This window comes from Tachypleus tridentatus, chromosome 1 (assembly GCF_004210375.1).
Source record: "Tachypleus tridentatus isolate NWPU-2018 chromosome 1, ASM421037v1, whole genome shotgun sequence".
Classification (NCBI taxonomy): domain Eukaryota; kingdom Metazoa; phylum Arthropoda; class Merostomata; order Xiphosura; family Limulidae; genus Tachypleus; species Tachypleus tridentatus.
In genome coordinates, this window is record NC_134825.1 from 113,834,814 (window position 1) to 113,848,119 (window position 13,306).

Sequence of the window (13,306 nt, forward strand, 5' to 3'; positions counted from 1 at the left end):
AAAGCCTCATAATGGGCTAGCTGTACTTTGCTCGCTGTAGGTATTGAAATCCACTTTTTAATACTATAATCAGACTTACCTTTAAGCTATGGGGAGCATAGCATTTTTTTTATTAAGATAAATATGTAAATATTTCAAATGCAACAGTACTTATTGCATTTAGTATGAATTAGTTTTTTTCTTTTGTTTAAAAACAAAAACTTGCTATCTGCTGAACTTTTTTCTTGTATCACTCTTATATTTATGGTAGTTTTGTCAGTATTAGAGGTCATCACAGAGAAGTGGCTGAGTATAAATTCGTTCAAACATCTTGTTTTATTGAATAGGTTTGAAGTACTTATAAAATAGGGTTCAAAACTGAGAAATATAACACGTATTACAATTAATGTAAATGTGTAACAACTAGTGCGTATTTATTGTGTACTACATTTTCTGAGTGTCGGAATGTGTAGATTGTGTTATGAAGATATAAGGGTCATTGGTAGAAGTTGAGAGAGGGTTTTTTTAAAAAGGAATTTGAGGGCCATGGTACTTTAAGTAGAAAATGATTGAAGTGAGTGGCTGCTATGTTTTAAGGTCATGTGCTATGAGCATTTTAAGATCTGTGATTATGAAATGTTACAATCTGACGTGTCGGAAACAGGTTCAGGGTCAGAAAGGAAGAAACTGGTTTGGAAAGGGTTTAGGAAAAGAACATAAAAGATAGGAGTTCAAAGAAAGAAAAGATAAGAAGACGGATAGATTAAGTTATCTGGGGAGGGAAAGGAGCAAAAGTTATATTTTAGCAGTGGGAAATAAATCTTCTTTCTCCCTCTGTGTTATCGATTACTAGTAATAAACAGCAATTTCTTATGTTTAAGTTGATATGAATTAATTCCTAATAGTAATGAGTAAAACCTGAATGAAGTCGATGACGTGACGAGGGAAAGCAAAGTAAGAGTAGAGTATGAATCATAACAGATGGGCTCCAGCATGGCCAGGTGGTTAGGGTGCTTCACTCGCAATATGTGGGTCGCAGGTTCGAATCCCCGTTACACCAAACGTGTTGTCACTTTTAGCCATGGGGGATGTCATAGTGTTATGATCAATCCCATTATTTGTTGGTACAAGAATAACTCAAGAGTTGGTAGTTGATGGTAATGACCAGATGCCCTCTCTAGTCTTTCAATTAAAAAGAGTTGACACAGATAACCCTCGTGCAGCTTTGCACGAAATTCAAAACAAATCAAACCATAACATACTGTACGAAAAAATCATGTTAGTGTTTCATGTTCTATTATTCACCACACATTTACATACAACTCTTTATTTCACAACTTATAATTACGAAAATTATCTGCTGTAATTGATACTTGTTTCGTGGTTATTGTGTTCTACTAAATCATTTCATTTGTTTTTATATAACACACGAAATTTGTTAACTCCATTTAAGGGCACACCATACGTTTCGATGGTATTTTTTAGAGCTCTATATATTTTAAGTTTTCTATTAAGTATGAAAATAAAACAATTCTCCCCTTCAAGATAACCCACAGTTTGTGTTAGTTTAGACATGGCTTATGATAATTTTCTGTACCTAATTAAGAAAACTACAATCCCAGAACGCCTGGTTTTTTCTCTATTTACTACGTACTATTGGTTTTGTGACATCAAGGGTCACTATTCGTAGTACACTTTTAGAGATAATCCGTAGGAATACCATTTAAATACTACTTTTCAACGAAACGTAAATAACTTGAATTAAATATACTCTTCAAAAAAAGAAACGCAAAAGGCAAAATTTGAGACAAGTTGTTAACAAGTTTATTCCGGGTAGTTCTGTATGACATGTGTGAAACTTTGCACATTCACTGCTGAACATCCAAAGTCTGCAAAGGCGAAGTCCACGCTCACTAGTTGAAGTTTAACGTCACTCAACGTCAATAACGAGTATGCCCCCCGTGAGCATCAATAACTGCTTGGCATCTCCTGCCCATGGAAGCGATGAGATGACGAATCACATCCTGTGGAATGGCTGTCCACTCAGCCTGCAAAGCTGAGGTTGTCGCCGTCGCAGACGTTGGTTCAACTAGTCCCAAAGATGTTCGATGGGGTTTAATCTGGTGATCTGGAGGGCCAGGGAAGAACGTTGATGTTGTGGTGTCTCAAGAAGACAGTGGTGAGTCGGGCTGTGTGAGGACGGGCGTTGTCATGTTGAAAAACGTTGTTGACGTTCACGATGATGGGGCCTAAGCATCTCGTCGACGGTTGCGTACGGTCTGATCGGAAATCCTACGCAGCCCTGGTATGGTTAAGGCAGTAGATATCGCAGTGGTGGTCCTATCCCGAAGGTGACGTAACTGGATGTAGCGATCTTGTGCGGGCGTGGTCACACGAGGTCTGCCAGATCGTGGACGGTCACAAGTTGATACATGTTGTTGGTGACGATTCCATAGCCTTGTTATGGTGCTTTGGTGGACATTCACAGCTCTGGCAACATTTGATCGAGATTCGCCTGCTTACAAACGACCAATGGCGTTGTTGCGTTGTGCTTCAGTCAGTCTTGGCGTAACTGTATTGCGTGTCGGTGGCTTAACACTGAGCTATGGAAACCGAGAACCCGTCACTTCTATAGGGATTTTGCACATGTTTCACTTGCAGAACATGCAGATCTCTCAAACAAATTTATTGAACACGAATGCGTTTTGGTGAAAAATCCGATGTTTTCCTCCGTTTTCAAAGTGCACAACTTTTATTGCCATTTTGGTCTGGCAATCAGTGCCTTAACACGTGTAACATCACATACTTTGAGCTTGTAACGTTATTACACATATTTCTCTTTAAAATAAAAAAAATATCCCTTTTGCGTTTCTTTTTTTGAAGAGTATACATATTTTTCAAAAAGTATAACATAAATGCAATTCGTACATACATTAAAATATACTCAAAAATAAAATAGTTTTAGCTTATCAAATACACTTTCCCTTCAAAGTTATTTCAATTGTTCTTTATTTTGTTGTTGTAGAACAAAGAAATTATTTTTATTATCTTAATACAAAATATTGCTCTTACGTTAGTGAGTCCACCAATGGCTTAGCGGTATGTCTGCGGACAATGCTAAAAACCGGGTTTCGATACCCGTGGTGGGCAGAGCACAGATAGCCCATTGTGTACCTTTGTGCTTAATTCAACAACTTACTATATTGTACTTTTTGTATGTGTGTGCGCGTGTTATTTCTAGAAATAACGTCCAGCGAAAGAACCATATTTACGCGTGCCTTTCTTGGCTATTTAAAATAAAACATAATGATTAATTTTCAAAAATATTTTTCCTTTTTCTGTTGGTGTCACTTTAAACTGATGGAGGTAACATACGTTGAGTAGGTCGGTTGGAATTCAACAATGATAAACATTATTTATGGGATGTATGTGTTTTCTTATAGCAAAGCCACATCGGGCTTCCTTGTGGAAGTTCGATATGTTGTTAATGAAATACAATATATTCTTAATAATTTTCGTTATTGTTTTTTTTTTTTTTTGTTTAACAGAACTTAAATTGTAAATTTATGTTTTTCTTTTATTGAAGGTTACTTGTGTTAAAATGTGTATTTGGCCAGGAAAAGAACGCGGGCAGTTATTTACATACGATCCACAGAAATCAATATTTATCGTCAACCCAAATCATTCTTTATTTGTTTGATAAGAGGTGTTGAATTTAACCCTAGTTGATGTCTTCATTCTAAAGCTATATACATAGGTCTAACATAATTTCCAAGCCTTAAACCGGGACAGATTTCAATTTTTATTATAGATACCGGCACAGGTATAATAAAGAAGTGCTTTCATAACCTAACACCCCTTAAACTTTAATGTTGCCACAAAAAAGAAGGAAGAGTGGAAGTTTATATCTCTAACATTTATTTAAATTCAGCAAGACAAGGAACATCAAAATTTTATTAATTTTTCACTGAACACTTTTTGTGACCATTCATATATTTCACTTGAATGAACTTTCTTCAAAAAATCTTTATCAGTTTCTATTTTTCCAAAGAATTCATTACAACTCAAGTCAATATTGAGTTTACAATGCAACTGTTCTTTTACTGTTGATTTATTCATTAGACCTCTTTCTTAAGACCAAGTGCTATTCATCACTGAAAATACTATTTCAACAGGGGCAGAAGTGCCTTATTAACAAAAAATGTACTCCATAACTTGCCTGAGATTAGGTACAGATGTGGTTCAAAAGTTCTATCCATTTTTCTTCACAATCTGTTTCCACTCGTCACATTTTGATGATTTAACAAGAACAATTTCATCAACAGTGATTCCAAGTGTTTCATTAATGTTTTCAGCAGCTGCTTCTATGTCAGGCGACACGAAAACGCAATTTTTTATGTAAACAAAGTATTCCCCACCACCAAAACTGTTTTCCCACAACTCAATATAAGACAGGCAGCAATCATAAAAACAGGTAAATTCCTACCTAATCAAGTCTACCTGACTTCCTCCCTCTTCCTGTAGCACACTGAGGTTTTTTTTTGGTTTTTTTTTACTTCAAGGGAATAAAGTTATTATCTCGTCTTTCTTTCAGGTTGGTTTTCAACTTAACTTCTACAACAATATCACTTGCAGTTGGTTTTGTTTACTCCATGGTTAAAATCACTTTACTGAACAAACCATAGATACATTTCTTCACATTTACTCTCATAAAATATTTTTATCAACAATGGGCGCTGTTCTTGTGAACAAAAATATGACTTCAGTCCTTCACAAATCTAGAGAATTCTCTCGACAGCTAGTAACAAAGAGAAAAATCGCGTATTTCCATATTGGAGAACCTTCTTGTACTCAATTTCTTCAAACTCACAGAATTCTCTTAGGTGTGGTACACGCACACTGTAAATATATAAACACTTGTAAATTTTGACTACCAAGTTTTCAACTTCAATAAAAAGGACATCAACTGCAGATTGGAGACAGTTATGTACAATATGAGCATCACAACCAACAGCCAAGTTTCTTCTTCAATCGACTATATACATTATTTTCCTTGTTCTCTTTACACTTCCATAATTTGTATTGCAGTTGACACCACAATAAGCACAAATTTGTTTTGTACATCTTTTTTTTTTTTTTTTTTTTTTTTTAAGTGGACACCAAGCAATTCGTCAAAATTTCTAATGCCATTCCAGGAGCCGACTGAAAGTCTAAAAGTTTTACGTTCACTCCTTCCTCTGGCAAAAAATATCGCACCATGACAAATATAATTTTGGCATACTTTCGGTTCGAAGCATTTGCTGTAAGTGAAACGAACTGGACCTCCATTAAGACTTTCTTCAATTCCTCGGCTGCTATTTTGCATTCAAAATAATAACCTCATTCTTCGTTCTGGCAGAAGTGAACTTTGGTTCAAATAATTTTGCTATCAGTTTGTAAGAGCAATCAGCTGTTTTAAAGCTTATGTTGTGGTCAGCACTGTGATAAGCAAATATTGCTTCTTTGGCAGTTATTAACAAGTCACTTTCTTCAGGTACAGCTCTTTTGAAGAACACATCAACTCTCAAACTTTGAGTAGCTACTGAAAGACTAGCTGCATGTTTAGCACTTTTCAAATGGTCTTTTATGTCTGAGCAGCCGCAATCTGAAACAAACAACTCAGATGAACACTGCAAATATTCGACTTTGTCTCTCTTGCCACAATTTTTTTTTCAAGAATGGATATTCTTTTTTAATTCACTGTTGAATGTGCACTTTCTTTTACCAGCTTTGAACATTATGACTAAGATTAATTTATAAAATAAAAGAACGAAAATAATTCAATGTGTACAGTATGACTAATATAATAAATACTGTAATAAATGCTCCTTAGTGGCTCAGTGATATGTCTGCAGACTTGAAACGCTAAAAACCGAGTTTCGATACCCGTGGTTGGCAGAGCACAGATAACCCATTGTGTAGCTTTGTGCTTAATTCAAAACAACAACAACTGTAATAAATAAAGCAATCGCAAAGCACAAACACTTCCTCAAAGAAAGCTTTGTATATGATGCCGCTTGGGCAGGTGCCGTTACGCGCATACCCCCAATAGTAGCCCACAAGTGAATCATTATGCTTGTACAGGTACCGTATTAGCTCTGTGAATTTCGTTTGATGCAATACCTTTGAAAATTTGCATTCTACAGCACTATGGCTCCCTCTACCCATCAACAAATAAAATTAAAACTTAAAAATTATTTTTGTCAACAAAAGGTCAGGACTCTATGCAGATTTTTAACATTTTCCGTTTGTCATTTTTGCAGTTTATGCCTTTTCGTCAAAAACCGAGACATTCCGAGGCAATTCAGTGTCAACTAGGACAACTTAGTAAACCGGATGGGACACCGGTACCTATGGTAAGCCTATATATACATCATATAACTGGTATACTTTTCACGGTCCTAACTGCTTCTCTTCATAGTTAAAATAATTTTACACACAGCCAACTGTGCCCTTTATCATTTGCGGCTACTAGGCCTGACCAATGTCTCTAAGCTGTTTATTATTGTATTATTATTATAACTGTTATTATTTATTACTGTTATAAATTGCTCATTTATGACTGTTTTCTGTATTTAATAAATAAATTTTTAAAAAATTCTTTTGAAATTCTTTTTCATATTCTGAATTCTTACTCATAAATGTCGTTATCTGCATCGTTTTCGTCTTCGCCTTAGTCTTTTATTGGTGAGATGCCGATTTTGTGTGTCTGGAATAATCGTTTATCCCACCATGCGCCACAGAAAAATCGATGTGACAAACTGTACAAAACGCATGACTGTCACTGACTTTTGATGCAATGACCGGATATTTTGCACTATACTCTTTCCTAAATTTTTGAATCACAGTTTTAATCCTTTTAGATTTACCAGAAACAAGACAATCTGGTGAATGAGGTTTCTTTTTTTTTTTCCATCTTGTGAATGATCGCATTGGTGTTTCTATGCCGCTTACAAAACGAGAAATACCCATCGACGCGAACGCTGATTTGGCTGGCAAGCACTGATGACGTAACTATGGATTCCCCCATGTACCCAGTATGGAGAAGCACTGCACTCAAACTATAGGTAGACGTCGGAGATACAAATATTTTTTATTATTTCAAGCACAAACATGATTACCGCAAGTAGCCATTTGGATTATGTCTTTTATTTATTATAAAAATTTATTTGTATCTCACTAGAAATTTCTGTTCACTTCTTTCAAGCCTTGGAGGAACAATTTATCACTTTATTGTACAGGCCTATATAATATATAATAATTTGAGAGTTGCAACAAGTCGTAATATTTGTCTGTATGGGCATATAGTCGTAATGTATACACCAAAATCGTAATGGTTGGCATCTCTGCAGTAGTAACTCAGAAACAGGAAATATAAATACTTTTTAATTAAAAGTTTTATTTTAATGTTATAAATATATATATATTTACTCTTTAAAATGAAAGTTTCTCCATTTTTGCATTTCATAGGTCGTATTTGATAAACTTCGAACGTAGTATTAAAACCATCATCATGGCGGGTGGACGGAAGCAACTTCGTTCTGTGTCAACAGGTTTAAAGTGGCAAAGTTTCCATTCGATAAAGTCTCATACAGCTGGCAGAAAGCCCCTTCCAGGCCCTATTACTTTGATGCAGCTTGGAATTATGTTATTAATGCATGTTTGTCGGAAGATCGTCTTGATAAAACCAGAAAAGAAAGTATGTGTATATACGGGTGTTGTATTTTTTGCATCTTTGATATGTGATTTCCTCCCTTTCCCAAAAACCTATTTTTCACGAGAAGACAATTTTATGAACCAATATTTTGTCAAGCTTGGATGGGGTTGGACACTTTTGGTAGTTACCGTATTCGTATATTTAACCAGTAGAGTATACTGTTGTAATGATTTAGTGCTTATCCGTAAACACGTGAGTCGACTATTGGTCGGAACTTTAGTGTGGTTTTGTTTCACAAGTCTCTTCGAATACATTGAGGTGTGGACTGCTGAATGCCAAATGAAAGGTCAAGGAAAGAAATATAAAACAAAAGATTCGTGTAGAGAATATGGGTACAAATGGATGGGATTTGATATTTCAGGGCATACATTTCTCTTGATTTATTGTTGCTTAATTATAATGGAAGAAGGAAAGTGTATTATAGGATGGGAACGCATTGGAGAGTTAATTGTCAGAAATGATGAGTTTGAAGATGACAGCCCACTAAAAACACTGTCGGAACAACAGATGTCTGAACTGAAAAAATCTTATGAGCAGTTTACACCATATGTGCGGTTCACTTTTGTTTTGATGACTGTTTTGCTACTTTTGTGGGACGTAATGCTCATGGCCACTGCTCTTTATTTTCACAACATGGTTCAGAAATTAGTTGGAAACACGGTTGCAGTTGGAACGTGGTTTGTTACTTATCGTTTGTGGTATCAAGTTAAACAGTCGCCTGGTCTTCCTGGGTTTGGTTTATTCAATTACCATGACTTACAGACTAGACAAGTTATGTAAACGTACTTTTATTGAAATGCAGTGAGAAAATTCAAATTGTAACTTTGTTCCACTTGTATTTACTCATCGATAATTTATTATAATTTTAATTTTTAGAAAGGTTTAAACATTTGAAGTGGTAAGTACAGTGAATATTATTTTTTTTAGTTTTTTTTTTTAAGTATTGAAACAAAAACAAAAAGTAATTCACATTTCATAATTAACCATTAAAAACATTATACATATCTTAGATACGAATTAAGTGCAACTTATCTTAATTGTGCTAAAAGTAATGCCATAATTATTAAGTGCATTTTTAATATATGGAGTGCAAACATAAATAAGAATCTGCCCAAAAATTGCATTTAAAACTGCACACAATACTGCATGTACCTATGTACCTCATTGTTTTTAAGTTATAAACGTGTGATGTTAAAAAAAAAAACCTAAAAACTCAACACGTTATCTCATAAAACCAGAACACCACTTAGTTTTGTAACTTCACATGAGTGTGAAAAAAAACTAAATTATCTCATTGTATTTATTTTAATTCATACACAACACAGTATTACAGTCTATCCTTATCAGTGTATGTTATATGTGTAAATGTGTTTATTACTACCAATTAGAAATGCAGCTTATAAAAACAACTCATATGAAATCAGAATGTTTATTACGTTTCTATATCTGCTGGTAAATGGGTTCTGTTTTATAAATTCGGTACCTGTGTTATTGACCTGCCATTTTATCTTGAGTGCATTAGTGTGTGTAACCTAAAGGTTTAACTGCATCATGCTACCTAGTGTGCGTAACCTGAACGTTTATTATTTGATATATATATGTGGTTACACGTAATCATTGTTAAACGTGTGATGAAAGAATCATACACTTAACGTTGAAAGTTGTCAACGTGTTGAATTTCTTACAGCACCTTCACATAATTATCTTACCTTTTATAAAAAATATATTTCACAAAGGAAAGTGAGATTTTTATGAACAGTGTGAATCATAGGATAATGTTATTTAATTCTAAAGTGAAGGATAGTGTTATTCCATGTCAAAGTAAAATATAGACATGTCAACAATAGGAGATAATACTCATCTGTTTACTTTCATTTACAGTATTGGTTAGAATGTTTGAGATTTGTTTTCAATATTTTGAGTATATAAATTATTTTTGAAGGTCAGTTTGGTTCATGGATTTAGAACCATCCTAAATTTCCCGAGACAGTCGAACCATCACTATTATGAAACTACTTAACTGATAAAGTAATGCATTCTAATGTAAAAATGGCATACCTAATTATCGATGCTCGTCACTGAATGTTTATGGATCTGATCCCCGTATGTAACTTCCTCCAATCACAGTAGTGATAGTAATACACTTGATAATGTAACAACTGTATATCACATTATAAAGAAATCTGAATTGCTGGAAACATTTTTGTAAATATTTTCACGTAGTACATCTGAGGTAGATTTAATAATTTTGAATTTCATTTTGTGATGCCTTCTATTACCTATTCTTCCAATAAACAAAAAAAATTCAAATTTTAAAAATTGGAAAGTAGTTAATTTGTCGTGTAAATAAAACAGACAAATAGAAACTTATATTTATGTAGGCACCATTAGGTGGTGTGTTTGTTTTATTACAGGCTGCGAGCCAAGTGCCCATTTACTATCTTGTTTCTAGTGGTAAAGTGAAAAATTAGAAGTCTGAAACATGCATTTCCTGGATTATCAGTAGTTGCTATAAATAATGAATTTTTTTTTTCTACTTCGATAAAGTAATAGTCGTGAACTATTTATAATAGAACAAAGTTATGAAATATGAATGTGAAACACAACTGATATTATGCAATAGTGCATGCACTATTTATTACTATGATGAATTAATCACAACTGTGAGTTTATTAATGTGGTTTTTGCCATGACAAATCTAAAAGTAATTTGTAAATTGGAGTAAAATAATTGTAATAAGGTGTTAAAATTGGGAATAAGTGATATTTTATATTTGAATTCAATGTTATCAAGGCAAAGATTTCTATTTCTACTGATAAATTTAATTATATCACTCATTGAAATTCAAAGTTGTATAATATCCAATGTTCTTTAACTGATAGATTTCACTACACGTAGAGGGAATGTGAAAAGTGATTATTTTGGTATGTGCAGAATAAATGTGATTAAATTGTCTGATTTATTCAAACATGATATGTAGTTGTGATGTTGGTGTTAACATTTTGAAATGCCTTGTAGCACGTGTCACAGTGTTTCAGAATTATTATGACTGACAGTTTGGTGTTTAAATGTGACTATTTGAAGTAAACACAGGATTGTTGTGGTTTAACAAGGGTTGTGATTCTTTACTATATTTATTACTCAATATTTATTGGATCATATAAGAGATTCAGTCTTTTATAGGAGTTTTATTCTTGTTGTATTCCCTCTTCTAGTCTCTGTAGTTACATGCAAGGACTATGTGAAAATTGAGTTCAAGTAAAGCCAGTCTACTTTAAAATATCACAGCTGTAACTTTGGTGTTTTTAGGAATTATAAGACTTCACAATGATGTGTTAAGAGATTCAACTTCCTCTAACCCTCATTGAGACTTCACAGTGATGTGTTAAGAGATTCAACTTCCTCTAGCCTCACAACTTCATCTAGCCTCACATTCATTTGTATTATACTCTTCTTGTTTTATTGCTAAAGAAACTTAACGGCCAGTTCATAAAGAAAAGGCATGTGACTTTGAAAACATGTCTAACTATGCTCCACATAGTATCTCTCCAGGTAAAGAAAAAAGATAGTGTTGAGTTTAAGTGTTTCTAATGGAAATAAGTTTGTGTAATCATATTTTATTTATCTGTATACAGGTCAACAGTGCATTAGGGACTTAAACAGATGGATACAAGGCATATCCAAGAAAATATGAACAATATGAAAACACAAAGATCGTTTTTGTATGAATGCATGTTACTAGCTCATTATATAGTTGTAGCATTTAGTAGGTAGATTTGATTTGGATAGTACAACTAATAATTAAACTTTGAAAACACAGACAAGTTTGCATTTGGGTGGTTTAGTTTTTCACATGCTGGTGCTTGGTACTTATAACGTCATTATAAAAGGAAACCAAACCAATATTTGATTGTTGTTAAGGTGATAAAAGTCAAACCACCCACACATGTATAATTTTTACATCAGTTCTTGAAATACAGAACCATACAACCCAACTGTGTCCTGAGCACAAGAAGCAACTAAACATTGTGAAACTGTTTCTGATGACACAGGGTGAGGTATTGAAGGTTCAACCAGTGATACAGAAACTTGAACTTGGAAGCAAGCAATTATAATATCTAAAGTAGTCACTATTTTCAACCTTCCATAATTTCTTTTGAACATACCTTTAATCAGGTATGTGCACGATTTTCCAGATTTCTCGTGAAACTATTTTACACGTGGTTGTATCTAGATAAGTTGTAAACATTCAGGTAAAGCCTGAATATGCCAATAGCTAGAACGTGGTATCACTTTGGTTCTGTATCTACCACTCAGAGGTTAATCAACAGCAAGGGCTCAGATATTTGTACAAGTTAGAGATTTCCTTTCCTAAGTATAATTTAGAAGATTTGGTGATGTAGGTAGTACTGGATTCTGGTATACCAGCATTAGTAACATTTTGTCGGTAAATTGGCACTCAAGGTTGTCTGGACATAAGTAAATAAAAAGGAAGACTCCTCTTACTGAATCCCATCTGTCAATACAATTGTTACAGAACAGAGAGGTCAGCCAATCTCATAAGTAGGCAAAACTTAATAATTGTGGTTGAAGTTTTCTTTACTCGTGTATTGACGTGAAATAGTTCAATCAGCTTTCGGGTTATTCAAAAAACGTAGTAAGAGCCTTTTCTCATGAATTGGCCATGGACTATGCTCATTTTTAATAGGTTTGAAGCTCTTAATGTTGGATTATGTTTAATAATTATAACATGTTTTACTTAACGTCATGCTCAGGATTGTTGAGTAATTGTGTGTTATACTTCAGTTATTTATTGTTATAAAAATTGAGTTATTGAAGTAAAAACATGCTGACTTGACCAGGACAAAAAATGGCTTAAAATTATTATTTAGCTGATATGAGAAAAAAATTCATTGTTTTATAAGAAAAATGGAAACACTTGTTAATTTAAGGATTAAGTGTTTACTCGATGTTAAACTAAAACAATATGTGATTTAAATGCACCAAACTAATCAAAGTGTATTATTTTAGTTATGATATGCAAGTTTTAAATAAATAACATTTTAAACTATAACTTTGGGCTGTCTGTACTCTGTCTACCACAGGTATGAAGAACCTCATTTTTTAGCATTATGACACCTCAAGCTCACTGCTAAACCACTAAGAGGTGCTAGTGTTAGTTGTGATAGATTTGAAAATGTATCGAATTCACAAAGCTTTTGTCATGTAAAATCCTGAGTACACCATGTCACAATGTTTAACCTTCAACATACATACCTAGACAATACAAAATAATCTGAATTTGCAGGCTACACATTATACCTACAGGATAAAATTAATAAACTGGTGAAAACAATCTGTTCTTTGTGTATGTTAAGTTTAACGATCAACATTTCATAAGTATGGCTTCCTAAGCTGATTCATCTTTACTTGTTGTGAAGTGTAAAATTGGCATCTGTGTTCTGACCACTGAAAATATTGGAATCTAACCTTATCATGATAAGCTTTTAGAATTATAGGTGGGGTGGGGCTTGCCAAAGAGCTTCAAAAATTACATTTTATATAACTGTT

General features: G+C 33.7%; 1 protein-coding gene across 1 annotated transcript; it reads left to right on the forward strand.

Moving 5' to 3' along the window:
- The first annotated feature begins 7,492 nt into the window (after positions 1-7,492).
- On the forward strand, positions 7,493-11,510 carry LOC143258620 (acyl-coenzyme A diphosphatase FITM2-like). The gene is made up of 2 exons (XM_076517844.1): positions 7,493-8,633; positions 11,371-11,510. The coding sequence occupies exon 1, from the start codon at positions 7,532-7,534 to the stop codon at positions 8,513-8,515; it is 984 nt and encodes a 327-aa protein (XP_076373959.1). The 5' UTR covers positions 7,493-7,531; the 3' UTR covers positions 8,516-8,633; positions 11,371-11,510.
- Positions 11,511-13,306: the final 1,796 nt, after the last annotated feature.